The 13,232-nt window shown below is 41.7% G+C and overlaps 1 protein-coding gene across 32 annotated transcripts in view; it reads right to left on the bottom strand.

Annotated features, from left to right (window-relative positions):
- CADPS (calcium dependent secretion activator) overlaps positions 1-13,232 on the bottom strand; it is a 438,027-nt gene that overhangs the window by 324,275 nt on the left and 100,520 nt on the right. For all 32 annotated transcript variants that reach the window (XM_070238689.1, XM_070238692.1, XM_070238698.1 and 29 more), the window contains exon 3: positions 7,322-7,654. In XM_070238689.1, the coding sequence (XP_070094790.1) occupies positions 7,322-7,654 (333 nt within the window). The remainder of the gene's footprint in view (positions 1-7,321; positions 7,655-13,232) is intronic.

Below are 13,232 nucleotides of genomic sequence, written 5' to 3'. Positions count from 1 at the left end.
AATAGTATATGACAAGAGTAAAGAGATTTTGCAGATGTAATTAAAGTCCTTAATCAGTTGATTTTAATAGAAAAGGGTGATTATCTTGGGTGGACCTGACTTAATCAGGCGATCCTTTAAAAAGAGAGTCTAGAAATCAGAGACTTGAAGCACCAGAGACTCTGTCTGTCTGTTGCTGGCTTTGAAAATGTCTACAGCTGCGGGGATACGAGATGTGCCAACAACATGAGGGATCTTGGAAGTAAATCCTTCTTTGCTGAGCCTACAGATCAGCCTAGTCAGAACCTTAATTCCAGCCTTATGAGTCCCTGAGCAGAGAAATCAGCTAAGTAATGCCTGGACTTCTGACCTACAAAAACTGTGAGATAATAAATGGGTGTTTTCTTAAGCCATTAAGTTTGTGATAATTTGTTACCTAGCAACACAATAAAAACAAATACGATACTCTAAGCAGAACAAAAGCTATAAAATCATTGGGAGGTATGTTGTTGTGAGCAAGGAGGAAGATGAGCAGGAGCCAGATCATGGGAGATTCTATGGCAAAGAAGGGACGTATAGGCTTTATCCCTAGCATCTGACATGTGGTGCCTAATGCATAGCAGGTGCTTACAACATCTGTGGAATGAATGAATGAATGAATGAAAAATGAAAGCACTTTATTAAATAAAAGTGTTTAATACTAAACTGCCATTGCCACCCTCCTCAGATTTTAAAACATTTCTTCAATAGATATTTATTGAAAGACCATTATGTGCAAAGAGCTGAAGTGATATTAGAAGTCCAAGAAAAAATGATTAAGAAATAGAGCCTGTCCCGGGGCTGGCCCCGTGCCCGAGTGGTTAAGTTCGTGCGCTCTGCTGCAGGCGGCCCAGTGTTTCGTTGGTCCGAGTCCTGGGCATGGACATAGCACTGCTCATCAGACCATGCTGAGGCAGCGTCCCACATGCCACAACTAGAAGAACCCACAACGAAGAATATACAACTATGTACCGGGGGGTTTTGGGGAGTAAAAGGAAATAAAATCTTTTTAAAAAAAAAAAAAGAAAAGAAATAGAGCCTGTCCCAAGAAGCAAATTCTCAGCCAAGAGATCTACTGGAAACTTCTGGGTTAAAAACTCTTGTAATGAGGTATGGAAACAACCCAGTAATCTGGGGTCACAGCTGAAAGCCTGATAATTTGAGGTTTCTCTTCAGAGTCTAATAAACTATCTGAAAAGCTGCCAAATGCTATTCAAGTCCAAGGAAGATAGCACCGTAATAAGATACCCACATCATCAAAGGCCACATTGATGATGGTCTGGAGGAAAGAAAGTAAAATGTTAAGAAAATTAGTAGTTCAGTAATGATGGGGAATTCAATATTGAAAATGCAAAGGTGTTTATAGATTGGGAAATTATATGCCTTGTAGCTTTAGTCAAGACTTCCAGATTATGTGAAAAAATATCTAGAAATTCAGAGAAGACAGATGAAGAGAACACTGTCATCTTCTATTAGTTTAGGAGCGTGCATGTTATCCCTGCTGCCCATTAGGCAAAAACGATGGCTGAGGAGCAGGTTAGAGTCATCCTGCTGACATTTCCAGCAGCTATGAGTGAGATCAGTAACAGCACAACCAGAAATGCCATTCTAAAAGCACAGAATCGAAACACCAGGAAACACCTGACTTCCTTAGCTCGTACTCATCCATATTCCCTTGGAAATTAGCTGGGTTGCTTCTCTAAGAAGAGCTTATTTACATTTAAAAATATATGAAGACGGGGGCCGGCCCAGTGTTGTAATGGTTAAATTCATATGCTCCACTTCGGCAGCCTGGGGTTCACAGGTTCAGATCCTCAGCACGGACCTATGCACCGTTCATCAAGTCATGCTGTCGCAGCATCCCACATACAAAATAGAGGAGGATTGGTACAGATGTTAGTTCAGGGACAATCTTCCTCACCAAAGAAAAAGGAATAAGACATAGGTTTGCCTCCTAAAATATACCTGAGAGGTGTTTTTCAAGGGAAAATGTCCACATATTTCAGAATGAAGCAGTTAAGGATAACTTGTAAAGTTAAGCAGAGGGATAGGAAGTAGCAGACACTTGGTACCACTGGGCATTAAATCGACTCTAGATTTAGAGGTCACTAAAGGGAAAGAGGAGAAATGATGCTCTGCATTTTTTAAACTTTTAAAATACATCACCGTCATCATCATTATAATTAGCTTTGCATTTTACGAAGATGGAAAGCAGGTCTCTTAGTCTCATTTCTCAGATGGGGCCACCCATTCGCAAAGAGATCACCATACTTTTTTTGAGTTAGGTTTAAAATTCAACTCAAATGCTCAAATAGCTACATAATTGACTGCTTCCTCCCAAGAGTTTAGGAAAACAAAAACAACACTGATTTTATAATAAGATTTTTCAATTATTTTACACTGACTATTATGTCGAGCATGAGCAAACTCTTCTGTGAGATAGAACCTTGCATTCTCAAATAAACAAAATGGACTCTACAAAATGTGCAAATATGGAGACATTTGTTAAACCTCCTTGCTTTTTTTAACTTTCCATAGACATGGTTCACGCTACAACAGACAGCTGATATGTAACTGATATAATTGCTCTTTGATAAATGTCATTTCTCATTTGAGATGAAAACTGCAGTTACTGGCAGAACCTCATAAAGAAGCTTCAGAAAGCAGCACCAGCAATCAGATTACAGCTTCCCCTAGAACGCGGTCAGCATAAGAAGAAAATATTGTGCACATTTCTGGTTTGGGAGCACCTAGGTATTGCTTTGTTTCATACTGAGAAGAAGGTCCAGAAAATACAAAACAGAACAAGAAACAGTTGCAGCAGGGAGGGAATGAAAGTCATATGATTTTCCCTTCTGTATCTTTGCTCCTGTGAGTTGATAGAGTTTGGCAGAGCTGAGTGCAGTCTATGAGAAAGCGAGGGAGTGAATCCACAATTTCTGAAACCTGATTGCAGGGCGTGAGAAGTGCAGACTTCATTGAAAGCTATTCTGGTCGCTCTGGGCTGTTTTCAGGGATGGCATCAGAGGGCTCTGTCCCACCAACCTCAGTATGTCACCCCACTGGTCACCCCAGCCATGCGTCCCATATCAGTGGTAGTGAGAAATGATTTAAGAGGGCAGACTGATGAAGAGCTTCCATTTTAATGGTTATGTTGCACCTTAATGCATATTGTTTAAAAAAAACCCTAGTACTTTAAAGCTGTGATTTCACATATATTATTTCTAAAGATAAAGGTAAGTCTTAAAAGTGAGTTAGGGGTTGGTTTAACTAGAAATATTAAATAAATAATCATATAGGTAGGACTTAGAAATGACAAAAATCATGAAGATGGTATCTTAATGGCTGAAGTCTAGAAAACAGTGCAGAAAATAATTTTCTTCTTATCCCATTGTTTTAATAGTTTCTTTGTTGAGATTTTTGCTATTTGTTTCCCTTTACAAAATACCTATATGCTTAAGGAAGAAAATTTGGAAATTCAGAAAAGCACAACTGAAAACCATAAAAATAAACCATAATGCTATCCCTAAAGATAAGCACAGTTAAGATTTTTTTTTTTGCCTATCCTGTACTTTTTCTACAAAAAATGAGATTATGCCTTCATGCTCTGTTTCGTAGCCTGATTTTCCACTTAGCAATGTCTAGTGAACATTTTCCCAGGTGGCAACCCTTCTTCCTCAACGGCTGGAGGGTATTCTCTCACATGGTTGAATGGAAATCTAATTAATTCATCTCCTACTGTTGGGAAGTAAAGTTGCTTCCATATTTTCACCGCCGTATAAGCACTGCAATGAACACCTTTGGATTTAACACTCCTCTACACGTCTCTGAGTATTTACTCAGAACAAATTCCTACGGGTAAAGCTATGAGGGCAAAAGCTTTGCCCATTATAAATGTGTTTTGCTGCAATTTAAAAAAGTACAGAAAGGTTACAATAATAAATTATTCCAATGGGAAATCACGATAAGTCCCATTTCTATAACATTTGTGATGTATTATCATTACCAATGTTATTTTTCTTTTAAAATACTTTTATTGTTGCCAATACACTTATATAGCTCAGATTACTGAAGACATGGAAATAAAAATAATTATATATTTAGACTTCATTTATATTTTTTTCTTTTGTGAGTTACCTACATATGCTCTTTGTTCTAATTTCTACTGACGTGAACCCTTGAAGCAATAATCAGACTCAGGTGTGAGTATGGAATATAATGGTAAATGCCTTGAGGATTTCTGTCCCAAGAAGCACATCCTTTACGTTTCTTAGAATTCTCTTTTAGCTAAGGAGACAATTGTTATTCTTGGGAGACAGGACAAAATTCTTTTATATTACTGTATTTTTTTTCCAACTCACAGAAAAGATGTTAAAAATATGAGTTGAATTAATTCCTTTTTTAGGGAAAAACAGTAAAATATGGTCCTGCCACTTCATCCCATTCAACAAGTTCAAAAACACTGAAATAAGCAATGGCATAGCAATGGATTCATTCCAATGATACTGATGTTTGAGCAAGAACAAAAAATACGCATGATAAGCTGTTGCAATAAGACGAAACATTAATTCCTAGAATCACTTTGTGCCCAGCAGGTTTAAGAACACTTGACTATCTCTGTAATTTTGAATCTTACCTTTAATCCAGGTGGGTGATTGTCAATCTTTTTGAAGTTATGACCACCCATCTTCTTGTGGTGGAGAAGATGGTGGTGGTGGTAGTGATGGTAATATCACCTACCTACCCTATTCTAAAAGTGCCACATGGGATGCAATAATATTTTAAATAAAAAGAACAATTAAATTTAATTTTATATTGAGATTTATTTGAGAATTTAAAAATACTTCTTGACCTACCAAAGAAACCATCTACCTTTGGGTTGGCAGTCAGTGTTCTGAATAGAAGTTGGCTAAGAAGAAAGTAGGATGTCAGGAATATCTCTGAATGTAATGTATATATTTTATTAGGAAATGCTAAACAGACTCCTACTTACTAAAATATTCAGAAAGTTCTGGGTAAGCTATAATGGTTGATAACAAGACCCTATCTACTAGTAAAAATAATCTGCTATTATCCATTTATTAACTCAATAGTCAATTTTTGAGCACCTACTATGTGCCAAGAATTGTTTCATGCACTGGAAATATTAGCAAATAAGGCAAAGATGAATGCATCCTCATGAGGCTAACATTCTGGTGAAGGATGGGCATGGAGGACAAGACAGGTAATAAACAGGTAAAAATAGATGAACAAGAAATGGAAAATAGTGGTAAAGGCTGTGATGCAAATAGAACAGGGGGATGGGAGAGAGAGTGACTTGGTGAGGTGTGAGGCAAGGGAGAACTTTCAATGGGGTGGTCTTGCAAGACCTCTTGGAGAAGTTGACATTTAAGCTGTGCCAGTCATGCAAAGGTCTTGGCAATGAGCATTCTAAGCTGAGGGAAGAACAAATGCAAAGGCCCAGAACCTATTTGATATGTTGGGGAAACAGAAAGAAGGCCAGTGAGTAAGCATGTGGAGAAAAGGGTCTGAGCAGGGCTGCTTCATGTACTGCCCCAAACGTGAGCGAGGAGTTGGGACATCATTCTAAAGGCAATGGGATGTCACTGGAAGGTTTTAAGCAGAGAAGTGGCATGATCCAACTTACATGTTAAGGAGATCCCTCCAGCTGCGTGTGATGGGTGCTTTATTGTGTGGCAAGTGGAGAGCCAGGGTTACTAGTTGGGTAGACCCTGTGGTCACCCAGGTAAGAGATGTTGGTACCTTGAACTAGGGGTGAGCCATGAAGGCTCAAAGAAGGAAGCCTCAAAGTCCTGTCATTCTCAAGTTCAATGTTTAGGGCAGTTCTAATACTGTCTGTTGACTTTTTGCCTCTTCTTGTAGACTATATTTTAACTGCTACCATTTATAAAGTGCCCCGTGTTGCTCTGGGCTTTATACACATTGAATCCTTATAACGATTTCATCCCAAGCTCATGTGTGGAGAGGTTTACTAACTCCCCAAGGCCGCAAAGCTACTGAGGGGTCATGTTAAGATTTACCTAGGTCTGTCTGATTCTGAGCGAGGAACAACTTTTAGCCAACACACTAGCATGTCTTCCTTTAACCTACCTGAGGGGCGGAGCCGTGCTGGACAAACTAGGGCACAGCTGAGTTTCTCTGATGGTTCTTAGAAGAGGAAGGGCAACAAAACTACCAGGAAAGGAGGCCCTTGTTTCAAATGCAGATTCCTGGGCCCTATCCCAAGAATGTACAATCAGAATCTCTAGGTTTGGGGGCTGGGAATGTGCATTTAAAAAATGCCCCCTAGTGACACTCACTAAAATTTGCAAAGATTGCAAAGGAGGCGCTCAATATATATTTGTTGAATGAATGAATATAATGGAAAGATTCACAGGAAATGAAGATCTAGAGTGTCTCACACCCTCACCTCACTCCTGATCCAGAAAAAAATATAGGCCCATTTTGGGGTGGGCCCAAGCAGAGCTGTAGCTAGGCCCCTCAGATCCACTCGGAAATTGGTGATGTGACAAATATGTGGTATGATATACTCAGGGCTTCTGGAAGCTTTTGATTTTAAATAATTACTCTTGATGACCAGGTGGGAAGTCCAATTGTCTCCCCAGCTGAGAAATTATAAGTCCCTCAGCTGGTAAACACCACCTATTTTAAAGGCAAAACAATCTTTTAAAAAAAATGATTCTTGGGGACCGGCTGCGTGGCAGAGTGGTTAAGTTCGCGTGCTCTGCTGCGGTGGCCCAGGGTTCGGATCCTGGCGGCGGACAAGGCACCGTTCATTAGGCCATGTTGAGGCAGTGTCCCACATCCCACAACTAGAAAGACCTGCAACTAAGATATACAACTATGTATGGGGCGGGAGGGCGGGGGGTGGGTTTGGGGAGATAAAGCAGAAAAAAAAAAGAAGATTGGCAACAGTTGTTAGCTCAGGTGCCAATCTTTAAAAAAAAAAATGATTCTTTTGAACTTGTAGCACTTTCGACACATGGAAGCCAGGCCTTACTCACAGGGCCAGTTTACCCATGAGACACAATACGCACAAAGCCTATGGCCCACGAGACTTTCAGGGGCTCACAGAAGTCTTTTGTTTTTTAAATCAGAAGAAAAATATGAATATATTCTAACCTGAATTAAGGTCAACTTTTGCCAATGCACTTGTAAAATATAATTTGTAATGTTTTTTTAGCAAGAGTGGCCCATGAAGGCAACAGTGCCTAGGGCACACAGAAGTCATAATCTGATTATGCTTACTCACAGCTCTGGGCCCAGGTGATTGACACCTTACCTGGCAGGCATTATACAGGAGCTGATGTTCAAACTTCTTGATCCCAAGAATGTTCTGGAACATCTCATAGAGTTGCTCTTTGCTCAGAATCAGCTCAGAGGCTGCGCTGGCCGTCATCCGGGCCTGCTGCTTCCTGGGGTCCTCTTCCCCACGGTAGATGGCGTCAAACTTGGCCATCCAGGAGCTCAGCACAGTCTCCTTGCTGAGGCCATCAATCTCGGGCAGGCTGCGCACCCTCTTCTCAATGTGCTTCTTGAAGACCTCCCGAGAGTCGTTGGCAGAGCAGCCCCCACTCTGCACCATGCGGGCCACACGGTCACTCTTCAGGAACACCTGAGCAAGAACACAACCAGGAAAAACATTAGGAAGTCAGCCCTGGAGATATCAGCTCCCTGGGGCTGGAGGCTGAGCCGATCTTATCATGGGCATCCCAGAGGGCACCGGTGTGGGTTACATCCTGCCCTACCACCTCCTAGTTGTGCAACTCAGAGAAGTCACGTACGCATTTTGCTTTTGTGTCCAAATCTGGAAAATGAGAATAACAATAGTAATTACTAGGCTGTTGCAAGGATTAAATGAGATAGTAATATCTCAAGAGGCAGCATATAGTTTACAGACTTTGTGCTCAGACTGTCTGGGTTCTTTCTCCGCCACTTAGGGGCTGTGTTTCTTTTGGCAAATTAACCTCTTTGTACCTCAGTTTTCTCATCTATAAAATGGGGATAATAGTGGTCTCTACATCACAGGTATTTTTAAGTGAGGATTAAATACATCATAAGCACTTAAAAAAGTGCCACAAGGGTTGTGGTTGTGGTTGTTATTATTATTCTACATAAAATACCTGGCATGATGTCTGGCACATAGCACTTAAATGTTAACCACTATTTCTATCTCATTTTATTCTCTCAATGATACACATCACAACTGAAATTGAACACATCTTAGGTAAATACGTATTTAATGTCTGTCTCCCTTCCAAAAATGTAAACTCCATATGGGCAAGGACTGTGCCCATCTTGTTCCCCACAGTATCACCCGTCCCTAGTATAGAGCCTGGCACTTTGAGAGTGAATGTACAAAGAGGCTAGGCCTTATATGCAGTCCATTTTGTAGAGAGAAAAACCAAGACTCCAGAGAAGGGAAGGGACTTGTTCTTTGTAACTGAAATTGGCTGAATATCAATGTACGATCTTTTGACTTCACCCTGGTTCCTTCCTTTCCTGTGAATCTCACCTGCCTGGTGGAGAACTTCTTCTGTCTGGTGGAGAACCTTGGTTGCTTTGCTGGTGCTTCCTGGGTGCTGGGGCCAAGCCATCCATTGAGAATACTTTACTTTCGCCCCAGTGCCCAACATTCGGGAGCTTACACCAGCTACATGGTTCCGGGTGTAATACAAGGTAGTGAAGCTGCTGCTTCATATTCAGAGAGGAAACATCTGACACTTTTGAGCTGTGTCCTGGTCACACTTCAGAAGGTGCATAAATACCCTTCCAGAGGCAGAATAAATGTTCCCTCGCCTGTCAGATTTCAGGAAATGCCCTTGTTGGCCATGAGACGGCATTGCTTGGGGGGCATGTCATTGTCTCCTGCTTCAACACAAAGCCTTCCTCGGGGAGGCGAGATGTTAGACAAGTGGCTTCTGCTTATCATCAATTTAATGAACTAATTTAGAAAGAAGGAGGGCTGAGGGTTTGCTTCGTAGGCTAGAGCTCATCGTCCACTCCCCTGTGCCTGGGAACTGGTACTCAGTTGAGACCTTAGAGTTCATTTAAAAATCAATTACAGAAAGAAGTTTCAAATGAATCCTCAGGCCTTAATGAGTCTTAATGAGCTAAAGAATTCACCTGAAAATCTGTAATGCTTATTGCAGTTTTTTCAGGTACAATGTACCTCAGTTACAAGTCCAGATCTCAAAGAACATCAAAGGTTTGGGGAAATTAGAGAAAATTTCTGGAGAGGAAGTATAGCATTGTGACAGGAGATATAACCCATGATCCCAGGCCAATTCTGCCACTAACTCACTGTGTGACCTTGGGTAAGTCACCTCCCATCTCTGATTTGACAGTTTCTTATCTGTACACTGAGGGAATTGAACTATAAAATTGTGGAGTTGTCCTTCCAGCTGCAACGTTTAGACTCTTCTTCATGAACCCAGTCATCCTTTCCTTGGGCACTCACGATGTGGAAGGCATTGTGCCAGGTGCCAGGGATATAGAGGTGAGTAAAACAGGTGCAGATCCAGCCCTCGTACCTCCACGACATCATCCTATAATCTCATCCAAATATCATTACAATCTGGGACAAGTGCTGTCAAGGGAAAGTCCACAGATGCCTAGAGCCAGGGGCCTATTCTAACATGTAGTCAGGAAAGCCTTCCTGGAGGAAAACTCCTTTGAGATGATATGGGAAAGATGGATGCATAAAGAGAGAGTGAAAGAATATTTCAGAGAGAAGCATCAAGATGTGCAAAGCCCCTGAGTGTCTGAGGAAACAAGGAGAAGCTAGTGTGGCTGTGGCTGTGAGGGGTGGGGGAATGACCAATGTAAGATGGGCAGGAAGGGGCCAGAGGGCCAAGGGCATGGGGGGCCACATTAAGGATATTGTCTACATTTGAAGGGCACTGGCAAGCCATTGAAGGTTTTAAGCTGGGACATGGCATGATCAAGTTCACATTCTCTGACTTTAATGTGGAAAACAGACCCGAAGGGGACAAAGAGAATAGGCAGAAAACCTGGAGCAGGACCCCACTATAGACTCTCAGCACCATATTCCTTTCCTCCAAAGTCCTTCCATAGCTGCCATTTGTCATTTGTCTTTGTGACTGTTTGGTTAATACCTGAGGCTCCAGCTAGACTGTAAGTCCCAGGAAGGAAGGATTTGTAACTGTTTTTTCCTATTACTTCTTCTGAGTGCCTAAGACAGTACCTGGCACAGAGTTGGTGCCATGTTGAAAGAGTGAAGGAACACCACAAACAAAGCAGACATCTCAAAGCAGAGATCCTATTGAGCTTATATCTGGCTGGGGGAAAGAAGGTAAAGGAGAAACCAGCAAGCACGATATACTGGTCTCTCAAAACAATTGACTGAGGCTAGATTTTCCATGGGACCTGATAACACAGGGTAAGAAATGAAAATGTTGGCCCCTTGGTCTCAGCTGGCATCCATAGCTGGCTGGGTGACCCATGGATCCTGTGCACATCATCTGCTTCACACAGTCTCTTACTTTGTACATAGTAGCTACTCAATAAATACTTTTGAACTCCTAGTGGATGGCCTTGACAAGTCCCTTAACCCCTATCAACCTCACTCTCCTCACATGGGGTTAACCCAGCCAGCCTTCTTTGATGAGGATGAAAGCAAGAGGACTTTGAAGAATGGAGGGCTCCGTCTGTCCAGAGGTTAGATGTGACTGCCAGGCCCCAGAATGAGGGGAAATGAGTGGAATGTCAAGAGTGTGGAGGAAGGAGGCTGAAGGTTGAGAAGACAGCAAAGACGAGGTGACATAAGGAGGCAAGACAGCCATGGGGAGAGGAGCAGGTAGCAGAAGCTAATTTTCCAGGCAGATCATCGGTCTTGGCTTCTCAGTCTGTCAGAAGGGATGTGGGGACTGGGCCAGCCTCGCCCTGTAGTGAATACAGCCACAGAATACTGATGTGCTTGTGTGTCTCTAAAATGATCCTTGAAACTCATTTCTACTGGGAGCTCTATCTGGTGCTTTTGCTTTTGTTTTCTGTTTTGTTTTTGGTGGCTGTCGCAACAGACTTCAACCCCAGGCACAGCTCTATGCAGCACGTCCATAAATCCTCCCCACTCCTCTTCCAACTTCCAGACAGGTCATAATGGGAGATGGAAGATAAACAAATAAATACGGAATGATGAAGGGCAGTCAATTCAGAGACTCGACCTCATCCATCAGTCCTTCCCTCCATCACCAGAGCCAAGCAACCTCAAGGTTGTCCTAGAAACACACAAGCCCATAGTACTTAACTACTGTACATGGTACCAGATAAAGCTGGTCCAGCTCCCACTTCCTTGCTGATGGGCTGAAAAACCAAGACAAACCCTTTCCTGCTCTAAAAAAGCATTGTCATTCCAATATAAACAAGAAATAGACGTAGATGTTAGAGTAAATAACATTAAAAAAAAAAAAAAACAAGACCTGGTTGCTACTCATGAATGGCACATAGCTAACGGGAAGAACAGGCTCTAGTGTCACACGGCCTGGGTTCAAATCCTGGCTCTACCAGCTGCTAACTTGTCAAAGCTACTTAATCTTTCTGGGCTTCAGTTTCCCCATCACTCAAATGGGAATCATAACAAACCTCCCTTGTAGGATTTGGGTGAGGATTCAATGAGACAAGGCATGTCAACTGGTGAGCATGGTGCCTGCTACAAGAATGGAACAAGTTGGCTGTTATTTTTCAATAGAATATCATGCAGACATGAAAAAAGATAATATTTTTTTCATTAGCATCCAAAGATGTCCATGATATATTGCTAAACCAGAGACTTCCAATGGCAGGGGTGAGGTGGGGTTGGGTGATAGGAGCATGACCCTGGATTGAGAAAATCATAGGTAATAAAATGGATGAGAGTATGTCACATGTGTGACTTTTGCAGAGGTAGGAAGGAGACTGAAAACCACAGGTGCTAAATGAAACAAGCGGGATATTAATATTTTGTAGTAATTTCCCTGATAATCTTAATATGGAAATTGAATAGCTATCTGTATGCATATAGACACATCAAAAATACTTGAAAAGATATATGCCAAAATTTAATAGTAGTTGTCTAGGATCATGGGATTACAGGTATTTTTCTAACCACTTCATTTAGATTTTTTCTATATTGTCTATTTTTATAATTTACATATATTTTTAATAATATATTTTACTTTTATAATCACTTAAAACACCTCTTTCTACATGGGAAAATTTTACCTCCTTGAGGCAAAGTCCACGTTAATTTCTAAAATAAAATGCATCTTTGGATCTAAAAGATATTCTTCATCAAAAAGTCAAGGATGCTGGGGCAAATTGAGAAGCAGATCTGGGCCCTGACCTGTGGTGGGTGGTGGTAGGTTAGGAGCAAAATTAGGTCGCTTTGCCCTGTCTGTACCCTCTGCCCTCCTTGGCCTTGCATCTCTTTTATCCCATGTCAAGGCCCTGAAACCAGGGAGTGGATGGATTCTATCCCTTTAACTCTCTTCAATTCTTTCCATGAAGCAGATGGACACTACAGCACCAGGCTCCCCTCTCATCTTAATATATTTATAATGGCACTGTCTGGGTACTAGATTTAGGGTGAGGTTATATGGTTGTGTGTGCGTGTGTGTGTAATTTACCCTTGACAACAATTATGCCAGGAAGGTCCTATTACAGATGAAGAAACTGAGGCTCAGACTTGGCCGAGGTCCCACAGGCAGTGTGCAGCAGAACTAGAATTAGAAGGCAGAGGTCAGAGTGCTTAGGAGGATGAGTTTAGTGTCTGAAAGACGTGGGGTTGAATTCTAGTTGATCTTTTGGACACTAATCCATCCTCCTAGCCACTCTGACCTCTGTTCCCTCCTTCCCTGCCTGGCTTTCCCCACAAGAACAAATGCCTTTAGAATGGGTAGCTACGCCTCTCCCAGGGATATATCTGTTTTCAGGCTCCTGAGGAGTTATAGTTTTGCTTATTGAAAAATAGATAGCTTCATTTCAGAAAAATAGCTAGATAAGAGCTGACTTCTACTTTTCTTAGACTAAAAAACGGTTCAATCATAAAGACTAAACAAAGTATGTCAAGTTTATCTCCCAGAGCAGAGGATACCTCTAGGTTTTGCGGGCCAAATTGTCCTTCCCTTCTGATAACAGCGCCTCAGTCCAAGAACGTCTTTGCCGTTGCACACAGTTTCAGTGGGACTGTCAAT

Source organism: Equus caballus, chromosome 16, assembly GCF_041296265.1.
Source record: "Equus caballus isolate H_3958 breed thoroughbred chromosome 16, TB-T2T, whole genome shotgun sequence".
NCBI classification, from domain to species: Eukaryota; Metazoa; Chordata; class Mammalia; order Perissodactyla; family Equidae; genus Equus; species Equus caballus.
The sequence above is the reverse complement of the archived record's forward strand: the minus strand, read 5'-3'. Positions and strand labels throughout refer to the sequence as shown.